Source organism: Penaeus chinensis, chromosome 10 (assembly GCF_019202785.1).
Source record: "Penaeus chinensis breed Huanghai No. 1 chromosome 10, ASM1920278v2, whole genome shotgun sequence".
Classification (NCBI taxonomy): Eukaryota; Metazoa; Arthropoda; class Malacostraca; order Decapoda; family Penaeidae; genus Penaeus; species Penaeus chinensis.
Window position 1 is genome coordinate 22,972,194 of NC_061828.1, and position 17,500 is coordinate 22,989,693.

General features: G+C 36.6%; 4 protein-coding genes across 4 annotated transcripts in view; all 4 read left to right on the plus strand.

Annotated features, from left to right (window-relative positions):
* The first annotated feature begins 7,671 nt into the window (after positions 1-7,671).
* On the plus strand, positions 7,672-8,560 carry LOC125029890 (endocuticle structural glycoprotein SgAbd-2-like). Its single transcript, XM_047620073.1, has 3 exons — positions 7,672-7,803; positions 7,922-8,199; positions 8,353-8,560. Exons 1-3 carry the CDS (start codon positions 7,672-7,674, stop codon positions 8,558-8,560), a joined length of 618 nt encoding a protein of 205 aa, XP_047476029.1.
* Positions 8,561-10,835: 2,275 nt separating this feature from the next.
* On the plus strand, positions 10,836-11,540 carry LOC125029891 (cuticle protein AM1199-like). Its single transcript, XM_047620074.1, has 4 exons — positions 10,836-10,844; positions 10,974-11,066; positions 11,131-11,225; positions 11,333-11,540. The coding sequence occupies exons 1-4, from the start codon at positions 10,836-10,838 to the stop codon at positions 11,538-11,540; spliced, it is 405 nt and encodes a 134-aa protein (XP_047476030.1).
* Positions 11,541-13,998: 2,458 nt separating this feature from the next.
* Positions 13,999-14,701, plus strand: LOC125029892 (cuticle protein AM1199-like). The gene is made up of 3 exons (XM_047620075.1): positions 13,999-14,007; positions 14,136-14,386; positions 14,494-14,701. Exons 1-3 carry the CDS (start codon positions 13,999-14,001, stop codon positions 14,699-14,701), a joined length of 468 nt encoding a protein of 155 aa, XP_047476031.1.
* A 2,455-nt stretch (positions 14,702-17,156) lies between these two features.
* LOC125029893 (larval cuticle protein LCP-17-like) overlaps positions 17,157-17,500 on the plus strand; it is a 1,181-nt gene continuing 837 nt past the window's right edge. Inside the window, exons 1-2 of the mRNA XM_047620077.1 lie at positions 17,157-17,165; positions 17,294-17,500. The exon at positions 17,294-17,500 is cut by the window's right edge and continues 44 nt beyond it. Coding sequence (XP_047476033.1) covers positions 17,157-17,165; positions 17,294-17,500 — 216 coding nt within the window. The remainder of the gene's footprint in view (positions 17,166-17,293) is intronic.

A 17,500-nucleotide genomic window follows, 5' to 3' on the forward strand; every position in this document is an offset into this window, starting at 1 on the left:
TAATATATATATATATATATATATATATATATATGTGTGTGCGTGTGTATGTACAAATAAGTATATATACATATGTAAACATATATATGTATATATATACACACTGTACAGTATATATATGTAGATATACATGTACAGTATATATATATGTATGTATATGTACATATGTATATATATATGTACAGTATATATGTATAAATATATATGTATATATATGTATATATGTATAGTATATGTATATATATGTATACATGTACAGTATATGTATATATATATGTATATATGTACAGTATATGTATATATATACATGTACAGTATATAATCACACCAACATACATACATATATATATGTATACATTATGTACAGTATATATACATGTATATATACACATACATATAATGTAAATATATATATGTATAATAAAAACGTGTGTGACACTACAGTAAGAACAATTATTGAATCTGAGCAGACTACGAGAGGGAAGATCAGTAAATTCAGGGAAAGTTTGATCCACCAATATTATCTAATATTATTCATACCCAAGAAATCAGCTTTAGGCTGAAATTGAAAACTTTCTGAATTGGATTCTAACACTTTTTATTTCATAAGAACTAGTCTACCCAAGTTGATAGCCTTCATCTCGCACGTGAATAAAGTAATGAGCAGATTCCAGAGCATTTGCGAATTTGCTGATCAAGAATTCGGTTTCATTACTTTATCGCTCATGAAAATCGGTAACCTTGTTCCTTCTTTAAACTAAACCCTTTCATTTTTTTACAAGCATGATTGGATTTAGCAGATAACAGAGTGTCCTTTTTTCATTAGTTGCAACGGGATAAACGCCTTTCACTTCAAAGTTTCTATTTTTTTCATCGACTGTATACACTGCATAAAGATTGAAACTGATGAAAGTCAAAGGCAAATGGGTTACTTAATCCTTCAATGTTATATCATATTTCTCACGGAGTGTTTCCGTGATCGCCTTCCTTTTCATCTTCATCATCTCATCTTTACGCCTGCGGCCAGGGATGTCAAACTCATCTCCGGCGAGTAGGGCGTAAAGCGTTTGTGCGCCGGTTAAAAGGACCCATTTGTTAAATGTTTAAAACATAATAATGGATGTCGCATCTGAAAGTATAAAAGGTCATTTGAATAAATCAAGAAATTAAAATATACATAGCATTGTTTAGAGACTAAAAGCCAATTATATCACGCAAACCACAACAGTCGCATGTGCCACTCTTTACTCTAGGGTTTTGTTTTTAAATGTTTGTCTTCACATTCTCACTTAATAGAATTGCAACCATAAAAGGAACTCCATGTTGCGATTGTTGCTACAATTCACTTTATACGAAAGATGGACATATCCATAGTCTAACTGAGGTATGATTGCAAATATCAAACTTTGTCTGTGGGGAGGAACTTCACCTTGACGCAAACAGGAAGTCCGTGTAGGCAGTTCGAGCCACCTAGTATATATAACTGGAGCGCGACCCTGCAACTGGCATACAGATTTCAACTCCGCCAACATGTTCTTGGTTGGTTCTCAGGCACTGAATATGCGTCACTGATATTGTTCCGAACCGTGCTTAATTTCAGTTGTGAGAAGAATCATGCCATTGTTCATCTGGCCTTGTGATACTGTCATGTTCTTAATTTACCGCAGATGTTCGTCGTTTTTTTTTTGTGGCAACGGCTGCTGCAACCCCAGACCACTACGGACCACCTCCGACCAGGTTCTATGGCATTCCCGGGGCGCAGTCAGGTCCAGTCATTCCCATCCTGAAGGACGAGCGTGAGGGACCTGACGCATCAGGAGTGTACAGCTTCGAGTTCGAGACTGGCAATGGCATCAAGCGAGAGGAACAAGGTGCCCCTCAAGGTCCGTCTGGCGCAGTGGCAATGCAAGGAGGATGGTCGTGAGTACAAAGCATAGTTTGTATTGAAATATTTTTCTAATCGGTAAGTTGGTATGATAGTATATGTCTTTTGTACCTTATACTTGCCTACAGACATCGATTTTACCAGTTTTGGGGAAGCTGTGCTTATGTGAATTTGTGTCTGATATCACCTTATCATGCCTCCCTCCTTTCTGCTCAGTTTCACTTTCCCCGACGGCTCCCCCGCTGATGTCTCTTTCGTTGCCGACGACGCTGGTTACCGCGTCGAGTCTGACCTACTGCCCACGCCCCCTCCTCTCCCCGCCCACGCCATCGCCCAGATCGAGAAGGCTCGTCGGGAGGACGCAGCTGCTGCTGCCTTGAGCGGGCGTTACACCGTTCCTCGGACTAGCTATGGATACCCATAGTATGATCTTAAAATATGTATAGAATTCTAAAGTACTGTATATAAGAAGAGAAAATAAAGCAATACGTTATATATCTTTTTCACTTGGACCAGTATGTGCTTCTTTATAATGCAGCAATATATCAAAGGAATAGATTTGATATGCTAGTCATGTACTACATGAAATTAGGAAAAAATCCAAATTTACACATACATTTTCTACGGGGAAGATACTTCATTGTTATTGCGATTAACCAAATTTCAGTTTTGAACTTGATGCTTAACACATGGCAAAAAGGGTTACATTTCATAAGTAAAATATATATACACAAGCATATGCATATATATATATATATATATATATATATATATATATATATAGATCCATAAATGTCTTTATGCATGTGTCCTGTGTATACCTATATATTTTCATTAAAATAAAGGTGTGTAGGCATATATCTATCTATCAGTCCATCCGTCTTTATACGTATACATCTGCTTGTTTGTCTATGTACGGTATGTGTGTTAAGTATATATGTGTGATCACACACACACACACACGCACGCACACACACACACACACACACACACACACACACACACACACACACATATATATATATATCAGGCCGCGGTGGCCGAGTGGTTAGAATATCGGACTCAAAGACTGTGTTCGAGAATTCGAATCACCTACAGGCGCGCTGTTCCCCTGGCAAGGGACTTCACCTCGAATGCCTGCAGGAAACCCGATCAGGAATACGTGTAGCCATGGTTTGCAAGTGGTAAATGTGGATTACAAGCAAGAGCAGAGAGAGTACTCACTGGCTGAACCACGCAATGCTGAGCAGGAGAACTAGGTCATGGTCAATGGTCAAGGATCGTAGTATAAATATTGCTACTGAAGAAAGCAACGGGAACCTACTTCAGTAACTCATTATCTCAAAGAAAAACTTGGATTAGCGTGAAGGACCTCGCCACTTGGCGACAGCTGCTGGAATATCAGCAACAAAATTGCTGCGTTGCGTGTGGTCACGAGAGACATACAGATGATTAGTCAATTCTGAGCTATCTCTCCTTGATGATGATAATATAAATATATAACATACATGCATACATACAAACACATACACACACAGATATATACATAACTATATATGTTGGTGTGCACACACACACACACACACACACACACACACACACACATAAATGTGTGTACCTGTGTGTGCATGTATGTATATATGTAAGTATATAGATTTGTATATATATATGTGTGTTCAAATCTGAACTATCTGCCCTTGATGATATATTAAACATACATGCATACATACAAAAACACACACATACATATACATAAACATGTGTGTGTGTGTGTGTGTGTGTATACTTGTGTATGTATATATATATAAATACGAAATATGCAAGTGTCATAGGGAAAGTCGCCGCCGCGGTTGATTAGGAAGGGTATCCAATCAGGCAAGAGTGGATTGAGGGAGGCCTATGTCCTGCTGTGGAATAAATGGCGCGCGCACACATATCTGTACTATATATCTGCCTCTCTCTCTATATATATACATGTATATATGTATATATGTATGTATGTATGTATACCAACATATATATACATATATATACACAGTTTATTTTTATATGTATATATAGTATGTATGTATGCATATATATTATATATGTATATATACATACATACATACATATATATGTATATACTTTATATATATACATATAAACATACATACACACACACATATATATATATTATACTTTCATTCAATATATATATACACACATAGACATGTATATATACATATATACACATATATATACGTCCTCGAAGGTGCCCTTCGAGGACCGTATGGCGCAGTGGCCATGCAAGGAGGATGGTCGTGAGTACAATGCATGATTTTTGATTTTTTTGTCAATGATTTTGTGGATTGTATTGCTCGTACATACATAACTACGCATCCAGTCTAAATTAAATTAAGCTTTAATTTCTTTGTGACTTAGCATTCCTCCCGCCTTTTCTGTTTAGTTTCACTTTCCCCGACGGCTCTCCCGCTGTCGTGTCTTTCGTCGCCGACGACGCTGGTTACCGCGTCGAGTCCGACCTGCTGCCCACGCCCCCTCCCCTCCCCGCCCACGCCATCGCCCAGATCGAGAAGGCTCGTCGGGAGGACGCAGCTGCTGCGGCCTTGAGCGGGCGTTACTCTGCCCCGCGGACTACCTATGGATACCCTTAGCATGATCTTAAAATATGAATATAAATTTAATGTATTGTGTATATAAAACGAAGTAATAAAGCAAATAGTGATATATCTGCTTTCATTTGGAGCAATATATACCACCTCTATAATACGTTAACATAGTAAAGAATTACATTTGATTAAACATTTGTGCAGTATCAAATTATGATTTAAGTGTAATCAATGCAAAGACGAAAATAATAGATGTATGATTGCACTCAACCGTTCTTTAGTTCTAGTTGGAGAGATAACTCAGGGGAACACGATAAAAGGGAAAACTCTCTCTCATATATGTATATATATGTGTGTGTGTTTGTATGATACATATATATACTATGAATAAGTAGGTTCTTATTAATTGGACTGGTTTAGTCTCGGGTTAAATCGAAACAATTCATCCTCGTATATTTATTACACTTCTAAAATATACAGTATTTCACACAAAATTACTGTACTCCCCAATTTTCCACTTGTACAAAATTATAGTTTCAGTTTCAATTCCAGCTTCGATTTCCCTGCTTCCGTTAACTCCTTTTCGGCCACACTCTAAACAGGGCAGGATATGAAGCGGGGAAAATGGAAGCGCCCCTCCTGTCCGGCCCTTGACAAAAGTAGGTCCCTATATAGAGATAAATCCCCGAAAATAAATGAACCTTTACGTCATTTATCTATTTCTAAGTCATTATTAAATTCTATATGAATATATGAATCCAAAAATTAAGTCAGATTTCTCCATCGATCCAAATAAATGAATTAACCTTATCCCTGTATGGATGTCCTAGAGCGACTAAACGAGACAATGAATCCCTGCTTAGTGGCCACCTTGGCCATGTAGCCATGTTACGAACCTTTTTCCTCGCCACTGAACGAGACTGAACAACTGAACGCCCATGAGTATCAAGAACACAGTATCTGTCACTGATACTGTTCCGAACTGTGATTAATTTTTAATTATGAGAAGAAAAATGCCATTGTTTATCTGGCCTTGTGATACAGATACTATGTTCTTAATTTTCCGCAGATGTTCGTCGGCTTTTTGGTGGCGACGGCCGCTGCAGCCCCAGACCACTACGGACTACCTCCGACCGGGTTCTATGGCATTCTATGGTATTCAGATCCAGTCATTCCCATCCTGAAGGACGAGCGTGAAGGACCTGATACGTCTGGAGTGTACAGCTTCGAGTTCGAGACTGGCAATGGCAATCTGGCGCAGTGGCAATGCACGGAGGATGGTCGTGAATAATGGATGATTTGGTATAATACATGATACTTTTCAATGACAATTGTTCGCAAATCAGTATCACTTCACGTCTTGAAATACAGTTTAGCTTGCAGTGTTGGTTTGAATGTAGATTCCCAACATTAATATCTGACGCCGGTTAATCATGTTTCCCCCTCAGTTTCATTTCCCCGACGGCTTTCCCGCCGACGTGACTTTCGTCGCCGACGACGCTGGTTACCGCGTCGAGTCCGACCTACTGCCCACGCCCCCTCCCCTCCCCGCCCACGCCATCGCCCAGATTGAGAAGGCTTGTCGGGAGGACGCAGCTGCTGCGGCCTTGATCGGGCGTTATTCCGTCCCGCGGACTACCTATGGATATCCATAATTTGCTATGAACATGTGTATCAAAGTTTAATGCACTGTATAATAAAGAACGAGTTATTTATAAACAAAATATGTATATATTTTTCTTTTCTTTTTATCTATGTCTAAAATATAAACTTTACTCCAGAAAAAAAGATAACGGCCATGCAATGCTCATTACTATAAAGTTCCTTCTATTTTAAATAAAAACTAAACACTGGCATCGGAAATTCAGTATGTTTATGTATGTGTACACACAGTATGACACACACACACACACACACACACACACACACACACACACACACACACACACACACACTCACCTATAATGTGTGTGTGTTATATGTATCTATATTTGTATATATTTATAAACCATTATATCTATACACACATATATATGTATATGTATATCACACAGACGCGCGCGCACACACATACACACACATACACAAACATATATATAGGATGACAATCCCATATCCGAGCATCTGAAAACCGATTTTGGACTGCTTATATATGAAATTATATAAATAGAAAAACACACATATATACTCATACACATATATACACATATATATACACATACATACACAGTATATATATATATATATGTATATATGCATAATACATATATGTATATATACATAACACATACACATATACATGCATATAAGTATATATATGTATATATATATGTAAATATATGTATATGTATGTATATGTGTATATATATATATATATATATATATATATAAATATACGCACATACTGTAAGTGCATAATATCAATATATATATATATATATACATATCTATATTTATTTATATATCTATTTATCTATATTTATTGATCTATCTATATATCTATCTATTTATTTTTTATTTATGTACATCTATATAATTGCCTGTGAAAAATATTTTCCTTTACTTATTGTTTATAATTATCTAAAGTATTAAAATTATCTGTTCTACTTTTATAATTAATAACAATTTGCTTAAATTGAAATTACATTTTGGTTTTCATGTTAGCATTTAGAGTTAAGTTGCAAGCTACTTGTTAGAAGTAACAAATGGATATTCAAGGTAGTATAGTTATTATATTGGATTATAGAGAACCCATTTGTTGCATTATTCGCATATTAATTTATGCGACTGGCTTTGCATTTTGGATATATAATATTTTTCGATTAATAAATAATGTGTATTCTTTTTAAAGGTAGTTAACTTTTCCTCATACTTAGTCAACTAAATGATAAATGGGAAAAATTGATAAAGGGAGATCGACAGAGAAATGTAGCTCTTGCGTGTGTGCTGTGTGCTGAATGTTCGTAGGGGAGCGTATGAACACAAACTAAGGTTGACGTTTCCTTACTTTGATGCTAATTTGATCCTTATTGCCTACGTCACCATATGATGCGAATACACATCTACGAAGGTTGCAGGGATTACCTTTATAGAATTTCACATCGTAGAAAATTAACAAAATTTCCGCAGGTTTCCTTGATATATAGTAAGATAAAAAAAATGTTAAGAGAAGGGATGAAAGGAGCACGAAGCGTGGGTCTCACCTTGACGAAGGCAGGAAGTCCGTTAGGCCAATGGCGTCCCCTGCTATATAACTGGAGCGGTGCCACACTGACACAGTATCCCGACCCTTTCGACATGTTCTCAGTGAGTTCTCAGGCAGTGCATATCTTTCCTCGGAGGATCAATCGGATTTGGATAAAATAAAAACTTGACTTTGTTCAACTTCACAAAATTTCATGAAATTGCATTATCTTCCCTCCAGGTGCTATATGATATGACAATTTCGCAGATTTTAGTATGTGCTTTGGTGGCGGTGGTTGCCGCAGCCCCAGACCACTACGGACCACCTCCGACCGGGTTCTATGGCATTCCCGGGGCGTATTCAGGTCCAGTCATTCCCATCCTGAAGGACGAGCGTGAGGGACCTGACGCATCTGGAGTGTACAGCTTCGAGTTCGAGACCGGCAATGGCATTAAGCGTGAGGAACAAGGTGCCCCTCAAGGACCGTCTGGCGCAGTGGCAATGCAAGGAGGATGGTCGTGAGTACAAAGCATGATATGTTTTGATTTTTTTTTTCTTTTAATGCTTTTGTGGATTTTATAGCTCGCACATACATAACTATGCATTCAATCTTAATTGAATAAGATTTAATTTCTTTGTGACTTAGCATTCCTCCCTCCTTTTCTGTTTAGTTTCACTTTCCCCGACGGCTCTCCCGCTGTCGTGTCTTTCGTCGCCGACGACGCTGGTTACCGCGTCGAGTCCGACCTGCTGCCCACGCCCCCTCCCCTCCCCGCCCACGCCATCGCCCAGATCGAGAAGGCTCGTCGGGAGGACGCAGCTGCTGCGGCCTTGAGCGGGCGTTACTCTGCCCCGCGGACTACCTATGGATACCCTTAGCATGATCTTAAAATATGAAAATAAATTGAATGTATTGTGTACATAAAAAGAAGTAATAAAGCAAATAATGATATATCTGCTTTCATTTGGAGCAATATATACCACCTCTATAATACGTTAACATAGTAAAAGATTACATTTGTGCAATATCAAGATATGAGTTAAGTGTTATCAATACAAAGACGAAAAAAATAGATGTATGATTGCACTAAGCCGTTCTTTAGTTCTATTTGGAGAGATAACTCCAACTAGGGAAAACTCTCATATATGTATATATATGTGTGTGTGTTTGTATTATACATATATATATTGTGAATAAGTAGGTTCTTATTAATTGGACTGGTTTAGTCTCGGGTTAAATCGAAACAATTATTTATTACACTTCTAAAATATACAGTATTTCACACAAAATGATTGTACTTCCCAATTATTCCACTTTCACAAATTCATAGTTTCAGTTTCAATTCCAGCTTCGGTTTCCCTGCTTCCGTTAACTCCTTTTCGTCCACACTCTCAACAGGGCAGGATATGAAGCGTGGAAAATGGAAGCGCCCCTCCTGTCCGGCCCTTGACAGAAGTAGGTCCTATATAGAGATAAATCCCCGAAAATAAACGAACCTCTACGTCATTTACCTAATTTTAAGTCATTATTATATACTATATATATATATATATATATATGAATCCAAAATAAAGTCAGATTTCTCCGTCAATCCAAATAACAAATGAATTAACCTTATCCCTGTATGGATGTCCAGGAGCGACCAAACGAGACTATGAATCCCTACTTAGTGGCCTCCTTGGCCATGTCACGGATAGCCACGTCACAAACCTTTTTCCTCGCCACTGAACGAGACTGAACACCTGAACGCCCACAACCATCTACTGTCCGAATTGCAAGTCGCTCACTTATTTGTCGCACAACATCTTGCTAATATCTTCCATTAGAGATCTTTTAAATATGATTCCTCCACACACCCACACACACACACACACACATATATATATATATATATATATATATATATATATATGCATGTATGTATACACGCACACATATATATGTATATATATACTATACATATATAGATATATATGTGTGTGTATGTGTATATTGATCATTTCATATACACAACCATATATTTGTATATTTATGAATATATAAAGCACACAAAAGAGTGTTGTTATGTGCGCCTTTTTTATGTATAATTAATATGATATCTGTTGGTAATAAACACATACAGATATATATATATATATATATAAATATATATATCTATATATATATATATATATGTATATATATATGTGTGTGTGTGTGTGCACACATTGTCTATCTATCCACACACACATACACACATGTGTATATATATGTATATATATATTCATATATTTATGCATACATTCATATATATATATATATATATATATATATATATATATATATATATATACTGCACACACATCATGTGCCTCGTCCTCCTAAAGCTTTTGGCTGTATACAATTTGCTTTCCCCGTTATAGTTCACTGTCAACAGCAATACTAGTAATAATGAAACATATGGAATGATAATAAGAATAATAAACTATATTGATGATACTGATATTTGTTAAAGCAAATTATATATACAGTATAACGCGCGCACGACAGTGTGTGTATGTGTATATATTTTTGCATATATGTGTGTCTGTGTATATAAATGTACATGAATGTGCGTGTGTGCATGCGTATACCACATATCTTACCATATGCTAGTGTCACTGAATATATCTCGAAATGATTTCCATACGCTTCTTAATGAATACTCTAAAAGAAACGCAAATTTCCCTCATGAATCTCTCGTGAATATCGGGTAGCTGAGAATGATCAACAATATGGTTGATGATTTTGAAATGAGTTATATTGTCTATGGTATTATTATTGTCGTTTTTTTTTCTCATTTAAGCATTTTTATTGCATCATTATCATTACTATTATCCTTATATCGTTTATTTCTACTTCCATTGTAGCCATTTTGACAACTAAATTCTATGGATATCCTTTCCAGTGTATCTTCAAGTGAATGAAACTCCCTTCTAAGGTATTTGGAATAATGACTTCCACATCTGTACATATCATATACCTGAAATCTGACTATAACTTTCCACATATATCTACAAGATAATCTGTTCACCTTGGTGAACACAGGGAGACCTTGCAGGCAGTAAGAGGCCGCTGGTATATATAACTGGAGCGCGATGCTACCCTTGGCATACTGAAATCTAGTCTATCAACATGTTCGTGGTAAGTTCACAGGCAATGAATATTTGTGCCTGATAAATCCAAAGTTTGGATTAAACCATGAGAAATATCTGTTGAGAATGAAAGCAAACTTCCCCTTTTATGATATTTACTCTAAACTCAATTCCACAGATCTTCATCTGCGCTTTGGTGGCGATGTCTGCCGCAGCCCCAGACCACTACGGACCACCTCCGACCAGGTTCTATGGCATATCCCGGGGCGCAGTCAGGTCCAGTCATTCCCATCCTGAAGGACGAGCATGAGAGACCTGACGCATCAGGAGTGTAGAGCTTTGAGTTTGAGACCGGAAATGGCATCAAGCGTGAGGAACAAGGTGTCCCTCAAGGACCGTCTGGCGCAGTGGCAATGCAAGGAGGATGGTCGTGAGTAACATCCATATATATTGATATAATGTACATGTTTACAGACATTGATTTCTCAGTCAAACAGTCATTCTATATTAAAAGTGTCTCCCCTCTTTTCTACTCAGTTTCACTTTCCCCGACGGCTCCTCCGCCGATGTCTCTTTCGTCGCCGACGACGCTGGTTACCGAGTCGAGTCCGACCTGCTGCCCACGCCCCACCCTCTCCCCGCCCACGCCATCGCCCAGATCGAGAAGGCTCGTCGGGAGGACGCAGCTGCTGCGGCCTTGAGCGGGCGTTACTCTGCCCCGCGGACTAGCTATGGATACCCATGATGTGCTCTGATAATGTGCATCGAAGTTTAACCTATTGTATATAAGGATAACCAGAATATAAAAACCCATGAATAGTATTTCTTTTCATTAAATATCTCTGAGTAGTATATAATGGTTCAAGTATATACTTCCATTATCTAAGGTTCTGATATATGTATAATCTATACAAAATATGCATATCCATATATATACATACATATATATACAAATATATATATATATATATATATATATATATATATATATATGTATATATATAAATCACACACACACACACATATATATATATATATAAATATGTATATATATATGTATATATGTACACATACGTAAGCATATATATGTATATATAAATATGTAAACATATATGTATATATATATATTGTACAATATATAAATGGATATGTGTACATATATATATGTACAGTATGTACACACACACACACACACATATATATATATATATATATATATATATATATATATATGCATATGTATATTTGTATGTACATATTTATGTATGTTTATGTGTGTACAGGATATATATATATATATATATATATATATATATATATATATATATATGTATACACATAATATACATTATATATTTATACATGTACAATATGTACATATATACATACATATATACACATACATACATATAGAGTATATATATACACACACATATTTATGTACAGTATATATATACATACATATATATACATACACACATACATTTGTGTGCGCTTGACACTACAGTTGGAACAATTATTAAATCACACACACATATATGTATATATATATGAATATATATATATATATATATATATATATATATATATATATATATATATATATATATTCTACGAGAGGGAAGATCAATCAATTCAGGGAAATTTTAACCTGCTAATAATGATCCAATGTTATTCATACCCAAGAAATCAGCTTTAGGCTGAAATCGAGAACTTTCTGAATTGGATTAATATATAGATGTATATAAAAAACGTGTGTGTGACACTACAGTAGGAACAATTATTGAATCTGAGCAGACTACGAGAGGGAAGATCAGTAAATTCAGGGAAAGTTTGATCCACCAATATTATCTAATATTATTCATACCCAAGAAATCAGCTTTAAGGCTGAAATCGAGAACTTTCTGAATTGGATTCTAACACTTTTTATTTCATGAGAACTAGACTACCCAAGTTGATAGCCTTCATCTCGCACGCGAAGAGACTAATGAGCAGATTCCAGAGCATTTGATTTTTTCTTTTTGAAATGTAAAAATAATGATTGCGTCATTGTCTTCGTGTGAAATGGGGAAAATTACCGATTTTAGTTCGCAAGATTCTCGGTTTTCAATCATGGGAATTATCTCGTCCTTTCTCATAAACATTTGTCAGAAATTATAAGATTCATGAAAACGAATTTACTGATCAAGAATTCGGTGTCATTACTTTATCGCTCATAAAAATCGGTAACCTTGTTCCTTCTTTAAACCAAATCCATTCATTTTTTTCACAAGCATGATTAGATTTACCAGATAACTGGTGTCCCTTTTCAATCGTCGAGCAGGGATAAACGCCTTTCACTTTAAAGTTGGCATTCATTTTGTCTTCACTTCCCTTTACACATTGAACAGGCCCTGATCATGCACAAAGCGGTCAATGGTACCCATGATAGTGCTCTGGGTGTCTGTGCTAACGCTTGCAGTGTTTTCTGCATGTATTCATGATGAATTAACCATGCAGTTAGTATATTCTTTCATTCTTCATGGGACTAGTTTTCGATTTTTTTCATCGACTATAGATTGTATATAGATTGGAACTGATGAAAGTCAAAAGCAAATGGGTAACTTAATCCTACAATGTTATATCATATTCCTCACGGAGTGTTTCCGTGATCGCCTTCCTTTTCTTCTTCATCATTACCATCTTTACGCCTGCGGAAAGGGATGTCAAACTCATCTCCGGCGAGTAGGGCCTTAAGCGTTTGTGCGCCGGTTAAAAGGACCCATTTGTTAAATGTTTAAAACATAATAATGGATGTCGCATCTGAAAGTATAAAAGGTCATTTGAATAAATCAAGAAATTAAAATATACATAGCATTGTTTAGAGACTAAAAGCCAATTAAATCACGCAAACCACAACAGTCGCATGTGCCACTCTTTACTCTAGTTTTTTTGTCTTTAAATGTTTGCCTTCACACTCTTACATAATAAAACTGCAACCATAAAAGGATCCCATGTTGCGATTGCTGCTACAATTCACTTTATACGAAAGATGGATATATCCACAGTCTAACTGAGGTATGATTGCATATATCAAACTTTGTCTGTGGGGAGGAACTTCACCTTGACGCAAACAGGAAGTCTGTGTAGGCAGTTCGAGCCACCTAGTATATATAACTGGAGCGCGATGCTGCAACTGGCAGACAGATTTCAACTCCGCCAACATGTTCTTGGTTGGTTCTCAGGCACTGAATATGCGTCACTGATATTGTTCCGAACCGTGCTTAATTTCAGCTGTGAGAAGAATCATGCCATTGTTCATCTTGCCTTGTGATACTGTCATGTTGTTAATTTACCGCAGATGTTCGTCGTTTTTTTTGTGGCGACGGCTGCTGCAGCCCCAGACCACTACGGACCACCACCGACCAGGTTCTATGGCATTCCCGGGGCGCAGTCAGGTCCAGTCATTCCCATCCTGAAGGACGAGCGTGAGGGACCTGACGCATCAGGAGTGTACAGCTTCGAGTTCGAGACTGGCAATGGCATCAAGCGAGAGGAACAAGGTGCCCCTCAAGGACCGTCTGGCGCAGTGGCAATGCAAGGAGGATGGTCGTGAGTAACATCCATATATATTGATATAATGTACATGTTTACAGACATTGATTTCTCAGTCAAACAGTCATTCTATATTAAAAGTGTCTCCCCTCTTTTCTACTCAGTTTCACTTTCCCCGACGGCTCCTCCGCCGATGTCTCTTTCGTCGCCGACGACGCTGGTTACCGAGTCGAGTCCGACCTGCTGCCCACGCCCCACCCTCTCCCCGCCCACGCCATCGCCCAGATCGAGAAGGCTCGTCGGGAGGACGCAGCTGCTGCGGCCTTGAGCGGGCGTTACTCTGCCCCGCGGACTAGCTATGGATACCCATGATGTGCTCTGATAATGTGCATCGAAGTTTAACCTATTGTATATAAGGATAACCAGAATATAAAAACCCATGAATAGTATTTCTTTTCATTAAATATCTCTGAGTAGTATATAATGGTTCAAGTATATACTTCCATTATCTAAGGTTCTGATATATGTATAATCTATACAAAATATGCATATCCATATATATACATACATATATATACAAATATATATATATATATATATATATATATATATATATATATGTATATATATAAATCACACACACACACACATATATATATATATATAAATATGTATATATATATGTATATATGTACACATACGTAAGCATATATATGTATATATAAATATGTAAACATATATGTATATATATATATTGTACAATATATAAATGGATATGTGTACATATATATATGTACAGTATGTACACACACACACACACACATATATATATATATATATATATATATATATATATATGCATATGTATATTTGTATGTACATATTTATGTATGTTTATGTGTGTACAGGATATATATATATATATATATATATATATATATATATATATATATATATGTATACACATAATATACATTATATATTTATACATGTACAATATGTACATATATACATACATATATACACATACATACATATAGAGTATATATATACACACACATATTTATGTACAGTATATATATACATACATATATATACATACACACATACATTTGTGTGCGCTTGACACTACAGTTGGAACAATTATTAAATCACACACACATATATGTATATATATATGAATATATATATATATATATATATATATATATATATATATATATATATATATATATTCTACGAGAGGGAAGATCAATCAATTCAGGGAAATTTTAACCTGCTAATAATGATCCAATGTTATTCATACCCAAGAAATCAGCTTTAGGCTGAAATCGAGAACTTTCTGAATTGGATTAATATATAGATGTATATAAAAAACGTGTGTGTGACACTACAGTAGGAACAATTATTGAATCTGAGCAGACTACGAGAGGGAAGATCAGTAAATTCAGGGAAAGTTTGATCCACCAATATTATCTAATATTATTCATACCCAAGAAATCAGCTTTAGGCTGAAATCGAGAACTTTCTGAATTGGATTCTAACACTTTTTATTTCATGAGAACTAGACTACCCAAGTTGATAGCCTTCATCTCGCACGCGAAGAGACTAATGAGCAGATTCCAGAGCATTTGATTTTTTCTTTTTGAAATGTAAAAATAATGATTGCGTCATTGTCTTCGTGTGAAATGGGGAAAATTACCGATTTTAGTTCGCAAGATTCTCGGTTTTCAATCATGGGAATTATCTCGTCCTTTCTCATAAACATTTGTCAGAAATTATAAGATTCATGAAAACGAATTTACTGATCAAGAATTCGGTGTCATTACTTTATCGCTCATAAAAATCGGTAACCTTGTTCCTTCTTTAAACCAAATCCATTCATTTTTTTCACAAGCATGATTAGATTTACCAGATAACTGGTGTCCCTTTTCAATCGTCGAGCAGGGATAAACGCCTTTCACTTTAAAGTTGGCATTCATTTTGTCTTCACTTCCCTTTACACATTGAACAGGCCCTGATCATGCACAAAGCGGTCAATGGTACCCATGATAGTGCTCTGGGTGTCTGTGCTAACGCTTGCAGTGTTTTCTGCATGTATTCATGATGAATTAACCATGCAGTTAGTATATTCTTTCATTCTTCATGGGACTAGTTTTCGATTTTTTTCATCGACTATAGATTGTATATAGATTGGAACTGATGAAAGTCAAAAGCAAATGGGTAACTTAATCCTACAATGTTATATCATATTCCTCACGGAGTGTTTCCGTGATCGCCTTCCTTTTCTTCTTCATCATTACCATCTTTACGCCTGCGGAAAGGGATGTCAAACTCATCTCCGGCGAGTAGGGCCTTAAGCGTTTGTGCGCCGGTTAAAAGGACCCATTTGTTAAATGTTTAAAACATAATAATGGATGTCGCATCTGAAAGTATAAAAGGTCATTTGAATAAATCAAGAAATTAAAATATACATAGCATTGTTTAGAGACTAAAAGCCAATTAAATCACGCAAACCACAACAGTCGCATGTGCCACTCTTTACTCTAGTTTTTTTGTCTTTAAATGTTTGCCTTCACACTCTTACATAATAAAACTGCAACCATAAAAGGATCCCATGTTGCGATTGCTGCTACAATTCACTTTATACGAAAGATGGATATATCCACAGTCTAACTGAGGTATGATTGCATATATCAAACTTTGTCTGTGGGGAGGAACTTCACCTTGACGCAAACAGGAAGTCTGTGTAGGCAGTTCGAGCCACCTAGTATATATAACTGGAGCGCGATGCTGCAACTGGCAGACAGATTTCAACTCCGCCAACATGTTCTTGGTTGGTTCTCAGGCACTGAATATGCGTCACTGATATTGTTCCGAACCGTGCTTAATTTCAGCTGTGAGAAGAATCATGCCATTGTTCATCTTGCCTTGTGATACTGTCATGTTGTTAATTTACCGCAGATGTTCGTCGTTTTTTTTGTGGCGACGGCTGCTGCAGCCCCAGACCACTACGGACCACCACCGACCAGGTTCTATGGCATTCCCGGGGCGCAGTCAGGTCCAGTCATTCCCATCCTGAAGGACGAGCGTGAGGGACCTGACGCATCAGGAGTGTACAGCTTCGAGTTCGAGACTGGCAATGGCATCAAGCGAGAGGAACAAGGTGCC